General features: G+C 42.2%; 1 protein-coding gene across 1 annotated transcript in view; it reads right to left on the bottom strand.

Moving 5' to 3' along the window:
• mfn1a (mitofusin 1a) overlaps window positions 1-14,244 on the bottom strand; it is a 33,194-nt gene extending 18,950 nt beyond the window's left edge. Inside the window, exons 1-11 of the mRNA XM_023977642.2 lie at window positions 13,993-14,244; window positions 13,560-13,695; window positions 12,969-13,131; window positions 12,511-12,635; window positions 4,369-4,477; window positions 3,922-4,029; window positions 3,354-3,507; window positions 2,884-2,951; window positions 2,656-2,777; window positions 1,931-2,057; window positions 1,372-1,476 (exon numbers count right to left, since the gene is read on the bottom strand). Of these exons, the coding sequence (XP_023833410.1) occupies window positions 1,372-1,476; window positions 1,931-2,057; window positions 2,656-2,777; window positions 2,884-2,951; window positions 3,354-3,507; window positions 3,922-4,029; window positions 4,369-4,477; window positions 12,511-12,635; window positions 12,969-13,131; window positions 13,560-13,695; window positions 13,993-14,107 (1,332 nt within the window). The 5' untranslated portion in view covers window positions 14,108-14,244. The remainder of the gene's footprint in view (window positions 1-1,371; window positions 1,477-1,930; window positions 2,058-2,655; window positions 2,778-2,883; window positions 2,952-3,353; window positions 3,508-3,921; window positions 4,030-4,368; window positions 4,478-12,510; window positions 12,636-12,968; window positions 13,132-13,559; window positions 13,696-13,992) is intronic.
• Between the last annotated feature and the right edge of the window lie 487 nt (window positions 14,245-14,731).

Below are 14,731 nucleotides of genomic sequence, written 5' to 3'. Positions count from 1 at the left end.
AGTACTTCTCACGGTCCCTAATCTTTGTCGGCTGGGTATTGATAAAGTATGTGCGTAGGATACCTACTGTTCGTGTGTATGTATGTGCGTATGTTATCTACTGTTTGTGTGGAAGTATGTGCGCCGCTATAAAATGGATGTCTTTGTATTGTGGACTTCAGAACGTTCTCGTGAATAAACATTTGACTATTGTAGGCTGGGCCTCTGTCTGTTTTCATTTCAACCAGTATCTTACAAATTCTGGGTTGCAGACTGAGTAGTTAATTGAAGTTCAGTTTATGAGCATTGAGAATATAATTCTCTTAACAATAGGCAATAGTAGGCAGGCTATCAGTGCGTCACCCACCACTTTGCAATGTGATCTGGAGGCAGTATGCATTTTGAAAACATATATTTCATTGTTTGAAACCTGAATGTTTTACTTCATATTATGAGGCATGTCTTACCTCGATTTGATTCAAAGTAGCCTAGTCAAAATTGGACCATAGAAACGTGGAGGAAATTATTTTATAAAGACTTCCTCATGGCCTCCCGAGTCGCGCAGCGGTCTAAGGCACTGCATCACAGTGCTCGAGGCGTCACTACAGACCCGGGTTCAATCCCAGGCTGTGTCGCAGCCGGCCGTGACCAGGAGACCCATGAGGCGGCGCACGATTGGCCCAGCGTCGTCCGGGTTAGGGGAGGGTTTGGCCAGCCGGCATTTCCTTGTCCTATCGCGCTCTACCAGCGTTTCTCTCCTGTTCTATAGGTTTTCATATCACCTTTCTTTCGTTGTCCAGAAGCAAAAGGCACAATCCTAGTCATATTAGCAATGCATCCTAGTTGTTGCATCTTTAGATACCCACTCTTTCTCAGTTTTTAACAGAGATTCTCATCTCTTTCACATATGGAACCACTCATATCAGGTTTGCTGTTTAGAATGGTGTTTTCCTGCGAATTGCATTTTGTCAAGTGTTTGAAAATGACGTTTTATTGGCTGCTACATTACAGGAGTTGCATGATCTGTTAAGATGAATTGCCATAATCGAAATGTGATCTAAGTGTTCTATCATTCTGGGTACTGTGGGTGGACACTCTAATGGGTTACACACCCAATGCATACACTGTATAGATCTGGTAAATTTCTCAAAAGGCCGGTAAATTAAAATCTTCCTGGTCACATTGTCTGGCGCCACATTTTCCTWAAGGAAACCCTAGTGTGTGTTTGTGTGCATAGGTCGGTGCTTGAGGCGTCACTACAGACCCGGGTTCAATCCCACAGTGCATGCCCATGGGCGTGGAGGTTAAATGTCACATTTAACAAACGTGACAGTGTAGAAAGGGTGAAATAGTTAATATTGCTAGGATATAGGATCTAGAAGCAGAACTCACTGCTTTGTAGAGCGGCAATGCGTGTGGTGTTGGTATGAAATCAGCACTGAACTCATCAACCAGCGCTGGGAGACCACGAATCTGCTCCACCATGGCAACGGTCACCTAAACAAAAATGTGTAGTAAAATCATAAACCAACAGATCSTTTACTAACCTTAATCTGTCCATTGCCTACACTATTTATATGTGGCTAACAATACACAAAATATCACTGAACACAAAATCATGAACACAAACTGCTTGTCAGGCCAACTATAGACAAACATATGTGTTGTATGAGAGAGTTGTTCATCTGTTAATCCGGAACCAATCATTTACTCACACATTTACGCACCGCTATCCTTGCATTATTTTGATTTGAGATCTGTGTGCTTCATGAAAATGTTCTCCCATTAAACATCAATTCATTATTTAGGTCAAGGGTGAAAGATGTGTGCGCCTGTCTCAACTCTGAATCAGGCCTATAGTAAATAATAGGCTATTCCTCTTTGTCATTTGGCTTAACAGACAGTCCCTCCCTTTTTATACAACTGTACATGGGTGAGTGCGAATGTCTACCTTGGCAGCCACCTCATCTGTTATGGTGTTGATCTTCTCTTTGAGGTTCTCGGTCAGGCGGTTAAGTTGGCCTCTGACAAAATCTAGACGGTCCTTCTGGTCCTCTCGGTCCTCCAGGGAAAATATCCTGCACACGGAGAGGTCAAAGGGGAAAGAGRAAAGGTTGTCATAGTTAAGAGCAAATTGGAAGGCTTCTCTCTTTCAAGGCTAAATCCTATGCCGAGATGCACATTTGAGTCAGAGTTTTGCGCAATTCATACAGTACATGGATGTTAGTAGGAAGTTAGTGTGAAAATTTGAGGTTTGGATGCACAGATCTAGCGTTTGGACCTTTAAAGGGATACTGCYATATTTAGGTCTTCAATCTATTTATCCATTACTATGAATAGCTTTGTAAGACCTTAAATGACCAACCACCCAGTTTTGGAGTATTTAGAAGGTCTATTCCCCTGRTTTTGAGAGGAGCTGGCTACTGTACTGGGGGACTTCCAGCAATTGCGCTAAACTAACGATATGCTAACTTCAATAATCTCCAAACAGCATGCAGAGACATYACAATGGTATCCATGAGTTCATCGGACTCTGGGTAAGTAGATAAACGGTCTAAATCTTGAAATATCACAGTATCCCTTTAATCTAATGATTAATAATCAATACTGTTTAGGGGCGTATGGCAGWAGCACATTACCAATGCTCCTACAAAAAAAACTGGGGGAGAAACTCACTTCCTTTCGGCGGATGRGATATTTATGGCGTCCATGACTGCTTTGATTGCTTCTGTGATCTGCCACGCCCTGAGCGTGTGCTGCTCAAACTTGGTCTTGACCGCAGAGTGTGAGATGAACTCCTGTGCAGTCGTAAGTACAGCAAGTTAGTGTGACAATGCCACTCAASGTGAAATTGACAGTGATATTACAATGGCCCATGACAATCAATTATGCTTCAGTGCTTGCCTCAAAAGTCCTCTCGAATCTCTGGAACTCCCTCAGTCTCTCGTGGAATCCCTCTGCTAAAGCGCCACCTGGAAAGACCAGCAGAAGTCAAAATCAAAATAACAATGGGGGACCACCAGCATGTTAAGTTATAGTTAATGTGGGCATTCATGGATGGCCGGGTAAGGTGAACAGTTCAAAGCTTTAAGATAGCAATGATGTTTTTGAGGCGAGACAGTAACAGGAGAGAGATGCCTGTTACAGGGCTGATGGAGGAAAATCTGTCAGGYGTGTGCTGGCAACTGCTTGTCAACTTCTTATGAATGCCTATGTATTCAAGTAAATTGTTATGTTGCCTTCTAAATTACCATAACCATATCAATATCGTATAATTATTGTCCCCAAACCTCATCAGCGAGCCAGCCCAGCCAGTCAATCAGCATCATGCAACCTCGCCCACCTAGCCTTTGGTCCCTCCTCGCCGATCTCACCTGTCTCGGGCATGCCCTGGGCACAGTGCATCCTGGAGCTGAGCACCTCCTTGGCCGACACAAAGAAGATCCGGCCTGGCGCCTCCTCTTGTCTCACCACCCTCAGCTCCTCCACCAGGAAACTCACACAGCGGTCCATGTGCTGCTTACGCACCTGAGGGAGCTCATGATCCATTAGGTTTGACATTTTGGTCACTCAAAAAGTAGGCAAATCGAATGAKGGGCTCAATGAAGCACCCATAAGCCCTTTATAAGTGGGACCCATCTTGTTTTTCTCACAGCTAAACTACACAAGACGTGTAATGTAAGCATAGTGTACACAAAGCGCAAGCGTGGATGACTGAGCCACTGTGAGCAAAGAGAAATCATACTCCAGCTGAGCAAGCAGSAAGTGAATGAGGCGCTCTTGCCCTGCTTAAGTGTCTATTTCAAGTATTTCATTCCTGCTTTCAGTGGATTGCACTATTGATTGCGTCGTCCTTTTGCTGCTTCTGGTGTAGCATGGCAAAAACAACGCTTATGAAATGCTTGCACTATGCTTGCAGTGTAGTTTCACAGTCAAACTCACTTCGTCAATGTACTCGGGCTCCCACGCAGAGGCATCCCAGCGGTTGTGCAGGATAAAAATGTTTGGCTTGGATATTCGCTCGCTCACTTTGTGGAAAAACAGCTTCTCCTTTAAAGAGTAATAGACACATCAAGAAACACATATATATGAGTAGAGAAGCAATGGAAAGAAAAAATGGTTTTTAAATTAACAAAAAAACAAGTGCATAAATGCATCATGGGACACACTGAAACATCTAGATACAATATAGTAATTGATTATGCTCATAGTGGTGTSCATAGGCGTAATTTCCAGTAGGAATGGGGTGAAGTTTGTAAGATAGTATAAAAATGCAGAAAATACATTTGAATGGCAAAAAACATTCTTAAAGTTTTCTGTCAATTAATGGTAATGTACGTTAGTGTTAATGCTAAKGAGTTACAAGAGTGGTTTAGTTTTTTTTCTCACTGTGTTCATCAGTGTGGACTCTGCATTGCCCACCAACACAAAGACGTCAGCATCCAGACAGAACTTGTCGATCCAGCTATCCAGGTAAGAGGTCACATCAGTCCCTGGGCTGCGTGTGTGCATGCGCATGCATAATGCAACAATATAAGTAGAATTGATTGATTAGAGGAAGTAAAATAATACATTTTGAACAAGTGAACACAGTTTTCATGAAATACAAAATATACAAACACTGCACAGACAAGTKAGGACAACCCAGAGCCAGTCCAGGTTGTATATTGTTCAGTTCCTTCAGAAAGTAATCATACCCCTTGACATATTCCACATTTTGTTGTTTTACAGCCTGAATTCAAAATGGATTAATTAAAACATTTTTCTCACCCATATATACACACAATACCTCATAGTGACAAAGTGTAAAATGTTTTTGAAAATGTAACAAATGTATTGAAAATGAAATAAAGAAATATCTAGTCTACCCACACCTGATTCAATACACCTTTGGCAGCGATTACAACTGTGAGTCTTTATGGGTAAGTCTAAGAGTTTTGAACACCTGGATTGTACAATATTTGCACATWAAAAAAWWAWAWTCTTCAAGCTCTGTCAAGTTGGTTGTCGATGGCTAGACAACCATTTTCAAGTCTTGCCATATATTTTTAAGCCCATTTAAGTCTAAACTGTAACTAGGCTACTCGGAACATTCAATGCCGTCTTGGTAAGCAACTCCAGTGTATATCCAGTGTATATTTGGCCTTGTGTTTTAGGTTATTGTCCTGCTGAAAGGTACATTTGTCTCCCAGTGTCTGTTGGAAAGCAGACTGAACCAGCTTTTCCTCTAGGATTTTGCCTGTGCTTAGCTCTATTCCATTTATTTTTATCCCACAAACTCCCTAGTCCTTGCCGATGACAAGCAAACCCATAACATGATGCAGTCACCACCATGCTTGCCCCAAACATAACGCTTTGTATTAAGGACTTAAAGTTAATTTCTTTGCACTTTATCGTTAGTGCCTTCAAGCAAACAGGATGTTTCTGAATATTTTTATTCTGTACAGGCTTCCTTCTTTTCACTCTGTCATTTAGGTTAGTATTGTGGAGTAACTGCAATATTGTTGATCCATCCTCAMTTTTCTCCTATCACCGCCATTAAACTCMAACTGTTTTAAAGTCACCATTGGCCTCATGGTGAAATCCCTGGGAAGTTTAGAAGGGACACCTGTATTTTTGTAGTGACTGGGTGTATTGATACACCATCCAAAGTGTAATTAATAACTTCACCTTGCTTAAAGGGATATTCAATGTCTGCCTTGTATACCCATCTACCGATATGTTCCCTTCTTTGCATTGGAAAACCTCCCTGGTCTTTGTGGTTGAATCTGTGTTAGAAATTCACTGCTCGACTGAGGGACTTTACAGAAGTGTGGAGTACAGAGATGAGGTAGTCATTAATAAATCATGTTAACCACTATTATTGCACACAGAGTACATGAGTACATGCAACTTATTATGTGACTTTTTAAGCAATATTTTACTCCTGAACTTATTTAGGCTTGCCATAACAACGGGTTGAATACTTATTGACTTGACATTTCAGCTTTTTATTTTGTATTAATTTGTAAAAAAAATCTAAAAACCTAATTCCACTAATTCAACACACAATCTCAATTTAACCCATTTTAAACTCAGGTTGTAACACAACAAAATGTGGAAAGGGTCAAATGGTGTGAATACTTTCTGAGGACACTACACTCTTAGAAAAACAGGTCCCAAAAGGGTTCTTCAGCTGTTCCCATAGAAGAACCCTTTTTGGTTCTAACATACATTTTATTTGAATCRCATAATTTATCATTTGTATTAGGATATGAATATGAATTGAAAATTGTATAATCTTTAATGGACATATTGAATCATTGAATTCATAAACTGAACTTGTATATTCATACTGTTTAAATATGGTAGATATTGCATTAATTGTCTGTGTATCAAGTTTACTAATTTCAAGTATATCAAAGGTAGATATATTCAACTTCTCAGATGCATGTTTTCAAATTCAGATTCAAAACCAGAGACAACATCCTGGTACTTTGCCAGCCAGGAAAGGTAGAGAACAAATGCTCTCTGTGTTAAAAGAGAAGCTTCTGAAGGTTTCTGAAGCCAATGTGGCYTGTTGAATTTATTTTAGTCAATTAAACTAGGTCAGATAGGGGTGAGGCGTTGTGTTGTGAGGTGTTGTTTAATTTGTTTTTTAAAGCTAATTTTGCTGTTTGCTTGAGTCATTTGAGATGGAAGGGAGTTCCATATGATCGTGGCTCTATATAATACTATGTGTTGCCTTGAATTCCAACTGGATTTGGGGACTGTGAAGGGACCCCTGGTGGCATGTCTGGTGGGGTAAGTATATCTGTCAGAGCTATACGTAATTTGATTATACAGACAATTTGGATATTTGAACACAATAATATTTCTCACAAAAACAAAAATGTATGCAGTCAGCCCTCAACCAGGAAAGCCTGGCTTGCATGTTGTTGATGTTAGTTCTGTATGTGCAGCTAAGGGCAAGGTGTGCTGCTATGTTTTGAGCCATCTTCAGCTTTGCTAGGTCTTTCTTTGCTGCACTTAACCATATTACCGGACAGTAATCAAGATGGGACAAGACCAGAGCCTGAACTAGTAAAAACACAGAACATCTTTTTATAACAGACATACCACTCCCCATCTTCACAACAACTTTGTCAATATGATTTGACTATGATAATTGACCATCCAATGTTATACCTAGGAGTTTAGCTTCCTCAACTTGCTCAATGGTCACACCCACAACTTAATTTGAGGTTTAGGTCTTAGAGAATGTTTTGAACCAAATACAATTATTTTAGTTTTAGCTGTATTTAAGACCAGTTTATTATTAATTACCCATTCTGATACTGACTCTAACTCRTTATTTAGAATTTCAGTGAMCTCACTGACTTTGGGTGCTGACATGTAGAGTGTGGAATCATTCGCATACATAGTCGTTCTAGCTTTGTTTAAGACCAGTGTCAAATCCTTTGTAATAATAGAGAAGAGTAACGGCACAAAACAACTGCCCTGAGGGACACCGCACTGTACATATCTGATGTTAGAGAAGCTTCCAATGAAGAACACTCTCTAGGTTCTATTAGCTAAATAGGAACACCTGCTATTTCCATGACATAGACTGACAAGGTGAAAGCTATGATCCCTTATTGATGTCACCTGTAAAATCCACTTCAATCAGTGTAGATGAAGGGAAGGAGACAGGTTAAAGAAGGATTTTTAAGCCTTGAGACAATTGAGACATGTATTGTTTATGTGTGCCATTCAGAGGGTGAATGGGCAATACTAAATATTTAAGTGCCATTGAACAGGGTATGGCAGTAGGTGCCAGGCGCACCGGTTTGATAGAGTCATGAACTGCAATGCTGCTGGATTTCCCGTGTGTATCAAGAATGGTCCACCACCCAAATGATCTCCAGCATACCTGACACAACTGTGGGACGCATTGGAGATAACATGGGCCAGCATCCCTGTGGAACGCCTTCGACACCTTGTAGTCAATGTCCGGACGAATTGAGGCTGTTCTGGGGGCAAAAGGGGGTGCAACTCAATATTAGGAAGGTGTTCCTAATGTTTTGTATGCTTAGTGTATATTCTCATAGGGGCCAAATCATGCTTTTTGTGACACTTTCTTCGAATGTGTCCTGTGCTGCATGTGATCATCAAAGAGGGGAACAGAAGTCATGTCCATGTTCCAGAGGTCTTAACTTTCAGTTATGGCGTCAAATTACACTACATGACCAAAAGTATGTGGACACCTGTTTGTTGAACATCTCATTCTAAAATCATGGGCATTAATATGGAGTTGGTCCCCCCTTTGTTGCTATAACAGCCTTCACTCTTCTCGGAAGATAACTTCTCGGAAGATAACTTTCTACTAGATGTTGGAACATTGCTGTGGGGACTTGCTTCCATTCAGCCACAAGAGCATTAGTGAGGTCGGGCACTGATGTTGGGTGATTAGGCCTGGCTCACAGTCAGTATTCCAATTCATCCCAGAGGTGTTCAATGGGATTCAGGTCAGGGTTCTGTGCAGGCCAGTCAAGTTTATCCACATCTCGACAAACCATTTKTGTTTGGACCTCGCTTTAAGCAGGGGGGCATTGTCATACTGGAATAGGAAAGGGCCTTCTCCAAACTGTTGCCACAAAGTTGGAAGCATAGCATCATCTAGAATGTCATTATATATAGTAGCGTTAAGATTTCTCTTCACTGGAACTATACAGTAGCGTTAAGATTTCCCTTCACTGGAACTATGCGGCCTAACCATTAAAAACAGCCACAGACCATTATTCCTCCTCCACCAAACTTTACAGTTGGCACTATGCATTGTGGCAGGTAGCGTTATCCTGGCATTCGTCAAACCCAGATTCATCCGTCGGACTGCCAGATGGTGAACCGTGATTCATCACTCCAGGGAATTAGTTTTCACTGCTTCTCAGTCCAATGGCAGCAAGCTTTACATCAAATCAAATTTTATTGGTAACATACACATATTTAACAGATGTTATCGCGGGTGTAGCGAAATCTTGTGTTCCTAGCTCCAACAGTGCAGTAGTATCTAAAAACAATACACACAAATCTAAAATTAAAAGAATGGAATTAAGAAATATGTAAATATTAGATTGAGAAATGTCAGTGGCATTGACTATAATACAGTAGAATAGAATACATGTGTACATATGAGATGAGTAAAGCAGTATGTAAACATTATTTAAACATTATTAAAGTGACTAGTTTTCCATTATTAAAGTGGCCAGTGATTCCAAGACAATGTATATAGGTCAGCAGCCTCTAAGGTCCAGGGTTACGTAACTGGGTGGAAGCCGGCTAGTGATGGCTAATTAAGGCCTTAAGATAAAAGCTGTTTTTCAGTCTCTCAGTCCCCGCTTTGATGCACCTGTACTGACCTCGTCTTCTGGATGATAGCGTGGTGAAGAGGCAGTGGCTCGGGTGGTTGATGTCCTTGATGATCTTTTTGGCCTTCCTGTGACGGGTGCTGTAGGTGTCCTGGAGGGCAGGTAGTTTGCCCCCGGTGATGCGTTGGGCAGACCGCACCACTCTCTGGAGAGCCCTGCGGTTGCGGATGGTGCAGTTGCCATAGCAGGCGGTGATACAGCCCGACAGGATGCTCTCAATTGTGCATCTGTAAAAGTTTGTGAGGGTTTTAGGGCCAAGCCAAATTTCTTCAGCCTCCTGAGGTGTTGTTTCCTACCTTCACCACCTGGGGGCGGCCTGCCAGGAAGTCCAGGAACCAGTTGCACAGGGTGTGGTTCAGACCCAGAGCCTTGAGCTTAATGATGAGCTTGGAGGGTACTATGGTGTTAAATGCTGAGCTATAGTCAATMAACAGCATTCTTACATAGGTATTCCTCTTGTCCAGACAGGATAGGGCAGTGTGCAGTGCGATGACGGTTGCATCGTCTGTGGATCTCTTGGGGCGGTAAGCAAATTGAAGTGGGTCTAGGGTGCCAGGTAGGGTAGAGGTGATATGATCCTTAAGTAGCCTTTCAAAGCACTTCATGATGACAGAAGTGAGTGGTACGGGGCAATAGTCAAAAATTTAGTTKATTTACCTTTGCTTTCTTGGGTACAGGAACAATGGTGTTCATCTTGATGCAAGTGGGGACAGCAGACTGGGATAGGGAMAGATTGAATATGTCCGTAAACACTCCATGCAGCTGGTCGGAGCATGCTCTGAGGACGCAACTAGGGATGCCGTCTGGGCCGGTAGCCTTGCGAGGGTTAACTCGCTTAAATGTCTTACTCATGACGGTCATAGTGAAGAAGAGTCCAAGGGTCCTTGGTAGCGGGCCACGTCGGTGGCACTGTGTTATCCTCAAAGCGGGCAAAGAAGGTGTCTGGTTTTCCCTTTGTAGTCTGTGATTGTATGTAGACCCTGCCACATACGTCTCATGTCTGAGCTGTTGAATTGCGACTCGACTTTGTCTCTGTACTGACTTTTGCCTGTTTGATTGCCTTACGGAGAGAATAACTACACTGTTTGTATTCAGCCATATTCCCAGTCAACTTGCCATGGTTATATGCAGTGGTTCGCGCTTTCAGTTTTGCGTGAATACTGCCATCTATCCATGGTTTCTGGTTTGGGTAGGTTTTAATAGTCACAGTGGGTACAACATCTCCTATACACTTCCTGATGAACTCAATCACCGTATCCATGTATACGTCGATGTTATTTTCAGAGGCTACCCGGAACATATCCCAGTCCGTGTGATCAAAACAATCTTGAAGCATGGATTGCGATTGGTCAGACCAGCGTTGAATAGACCTTAGCACGGGTACTTCCTGTTTGAGTTTTGCCTATAGGAACGGAGGAGCAAAATGGAGTCGTGATCAGATTTGCAGAGAAGAGGGCAGGGGAGGGCCTTGTAGGCATTTCGAAAAGTTCAGTAGCAGTGGTCCAATGTTTTACCAGCGTGAGTACTACAGTCAATGTGTTTGTAGATATTCGGTAGCGTTTTCCTCCAATTTTCTTTGTTCAAATCCCCAGCTACACTAAATGCTGCCTCAGTATATGTGGTTTCCAGTTTGCATAAAGTCAAGTAAAGTTATTTGAGGGCCGCCGTGGTATCGGCTTGCGGGGGAATATACACGGCTTTGACAATAAACAAAGAGAATTCTCTTTGGAGGTAATACGGTCGCCGTTTGATTGTGAGGTATTCTAGGTCGGGATATGTTATCACAATCACACCATGAGTGATTAATCATGAAACATACACCCCCGCCTTTCTTCTACCTTCTTTATTCCTGCTCAGCCATGGAAACCCATTTCACATAGGTCCTGACGAACAGTTATTGTGGTGAAGTTGCTTCCAGAGGCAGTTCGGAACTCGGTCGTGAGTATTGCAACCGAGGACAGATATTTTTTACGTGCTTCAGCACTCGGTGGTCCTGTTCTGTGAGCTTGTGTGGCCTACCACTCCCCTGCTGAGCCGTTGTGGCTCCAAGACGTTTTCACTTCACAATAACAGCACTTASAGTTGACCGGGGCAGCTCTAGCAGGGCCGAAATTTGACAAACTGACCTGTTGGAAAGGTGGCATCCTATGACGGTGCCATGTTGAAAGTCACTGAGCTCTTCAGTAAGACCATTCTACTGCCAATATTTGTCTATGGAMATTGCATGGCTGTGTGCACGATTTTATACACCTGTCAGCAARGGGTGTGGCTGAAATAGCCGAATCCACTAATTTGAAGGGGTGTCCACATACTTTTGTATCTGAGAAGTTGACTATTTGATCAACTTGAAATTAAAAGTTTGATACACAGACAATAAATTAAATATCTACAATATTTAAACTGAATATATAAATATTGAAATTGAACATTCAATTAAATTGAAATCCAATATTCATTCAGTTCAGTTTCAAATCATGAAATACAAGTTCAATTTATGAGTTCAATGATTACATTTGTGCTTCACAAATAAATATTAAAGAACAATTAAATATCCTAATACAAATTCAAAATTATGGCATTCAAACAATTTCAGTTGGCACTGAAATCACTCCATAGAACATGAACCATGGAAATCGTCGCGGTTAATCAATTGCCTGCGAATCTGACTAAGCCCGCCTTGCTCTCACTTTTGAAGTYTAACATCATTGAACAATGTTGCGAATGTCTAAGCTATTTCGGACSCAGTGTATCAGACATTTTGTTAACAGTGAATAGCACATTTTGAGCCTCTTCCAGTGCCACACAGCTGGTTTGGGGATTGTCTACCGTAACTGTGTTGACAGGTTGTGTGTAGCCTATTCATGATAGTTAGCAATTCAAGCCATGAACGTAAGTAATATGTTCTATAGGGGARTTAATGTTGAGTAAATATGGTAGGCTACTAATGTTGTGATGACTGGTRGAATGTATGAATGAAGCCATTTGCAGTTATTTGCACCTGCACATTTTGTATTTTTTTTGTGTGGCATAGAAATTCTATATAATTGGTGGACGGGTCCCGTCATTATTTTTCTCAGGAAATGGGAAGGAGCTTGTTTGGGAAGTCCTGAGATACCGGTCACTGGTATTAAACCCTAGCGCMTACCTGTCCATAATAACAAGGTCATCCCTCAGCAGGGCACACCTGGACTTGGGCCAGAACACCTTCACTAGGCAGCCTGAGTCTAGACTGCGCTCCATATGCAGGGCATGGGCCAGCTGATTGACTGACTGGAAGAGGGGAAGAAAAAGACGCAGAGACATACATGAAGTAGTAGAACAGAGGGAAATATCATTTCTAACAATTGTGTGTTGTACTGCACATCGAAAAGGCTGGTCTAGCGGTAATGCCGCAGCCTCCGACATACCTCAGCCTCCGTCTACATTATCGGCATAGGTTTGAATCTGGCATTTCGGCACAAACTCTTTCTATCTTTCCCCACTTTCATTGTCTCTCAATATCTGTTCACTAAAATTGGAAAAGCCCAAAAATATACAGTGTGTATATATATATATACACACACACAGTAGATCAGTCTGCGACCCCCTGGTTTGACCCCAGACCTTGACACTTTTTCTGTCATCAGAGCCCTCGGTGGTGAGGTAGGCATCGTCCCCGTCTGTGCCTTCCACCCTCAAAAAGCAGTTGGTGGTGTGGCCAATGCCGCTGGGCAGCACCCGGTCCCTCAGCATGGCATTGATCACRGTGCTTTTACCGTTACTCGTCCTGCCAGGGAGAGGGAAAGGAAATGTCTCTACTCCTTTGACAAAATGCTTACAATTATGGTTGCAGGGCTAATGTGAACGGCTTTGTTCTAACCTGGGTCTCCTGCCACCACAGTAATTATGCTGAGATAAAGCCTAGGTAGCTCAGCGAGCTAGCACAAATCTTCCAACTCCGTTACACTAACTTTGGGGGAAATAACTCTGCACATCCAAAGTTATGCTACTAATATTTACCTATGCTGTATCAATAGTTACACCATACTATCTAGGTAGTATGAAAAACATCTGGAATAACAGTGAGACTACTTAACTATACCAATCAATATACACAAACTGTATAATATAAATGTCCTTTACATATGGACCCTCAGTAATGCATCGGTTGATTATTGGGTTCAACTCTATTTCCAATAAACCATGGACTCTCACCTCCCAAAAAAGGCTACCTTCATGTGCCTACGAGCCAGCACCTCCCGAATGGTGGCCAGTTTCCTAGCACAGGTCTGGATTTCAAGGCACTGCTCCTCAACTGCGACCTGCTCCAGATCCGCACTTCGCCATGTCTCTGGGCATCACAGAAGCAGATAGACAAGAATGGATATTGTGGTAAATGACAACTAAAAACCCCCACACTTGTGTAAGGTAGCCCGCCATGTGTACGCGTTAATATGTAATAGGTAGCCACGCAAAAAAAGTTAACAGTTAACAAGGGAATTGTCGTGCCCTTTAAGATGCAGATTATAGCATAAAACCATCTATACCTATGACATTGTGTATACATCTGTATTCAAACTGTAAGATGCCATTGATGCTAATAATCTACAAAACACACTTTTTGTTAAGTCACACTATGTAGACTCACCGTCCACAAACTCMGAGCCCTCTTTGACATACTCCAGCAGCTGATCAAATATACCGTTGATAGTCTTCTTCGCCACCACAAAATGCATGAGGGGCGATGGGCCCCCCGGGTCCATTTCAACTTCCTGAGTGTAGTGTTGAGATTAACTTAATAGGCACAGACAAACTGACTGGCAGGCAGACAGACAGACAGACGGACAGACAGGTGACACACAGGCACACATTATGCAAACACAGTACACACCTGCACACAAAGTCTTTCAGTACCTTGGCTAGGGGAAAGTTGCAGTGAGAGAAATCTTCAGAGGTTCTGGATTAATTTGCTTCCCAGTCAATGCCATTAGAACGTGTTGAGAAGCATAGCTGCAGGACAAGAATTGACAACACCTCCTCTCTCTAAATGATCAAATACACCTGGTTTGCCCAATAAAACACCTTTTCTCCATTATATCATCTGTTTATGCACCCGTACACTCTCATTTCCACTTCTTTCTATTCCTCATACACAATCTATTTCACCTCCACCCTCTTCCTCTCACTCTCCAGCATACAACCTGGACCTACCTGCTTTCTGTCTAAAGATCAGATCTCTGAAGCGCACTGGACTTACACAGCCTTTCCAGCTGGTGTGTGTGTGTGTGTGTGTGTGTGTGTGTGTGTGTGTGTGTGTGTGTGTGTTGTGTGTGTGTGTGTGTGTGTGTGTGTGTGTGTGTGTGTGTGTGTGTGTGTGTGTGTGGTGT

This window comes from Salvelinus sp. IW2-2015, linkage group LG32, assembly GCF_002910315.2.
Source record: "Salvelinus sp. IW2-2015 linkage group LG32, ASM291031v2, whole genome shotgun sequence".
Lineage (NCBI taxonomy): Eukaryota > Metazoa > Chordata > Actinopteri > Salmoniformes > Salmonidae > Salvelinus > Salvelinus sp. IW2-2015.
The sequence above is the reverse complement of the archived record's forward strand: the minus strand, read 5'-3'. Positions and strand labels throughout refer to the sequence as shown.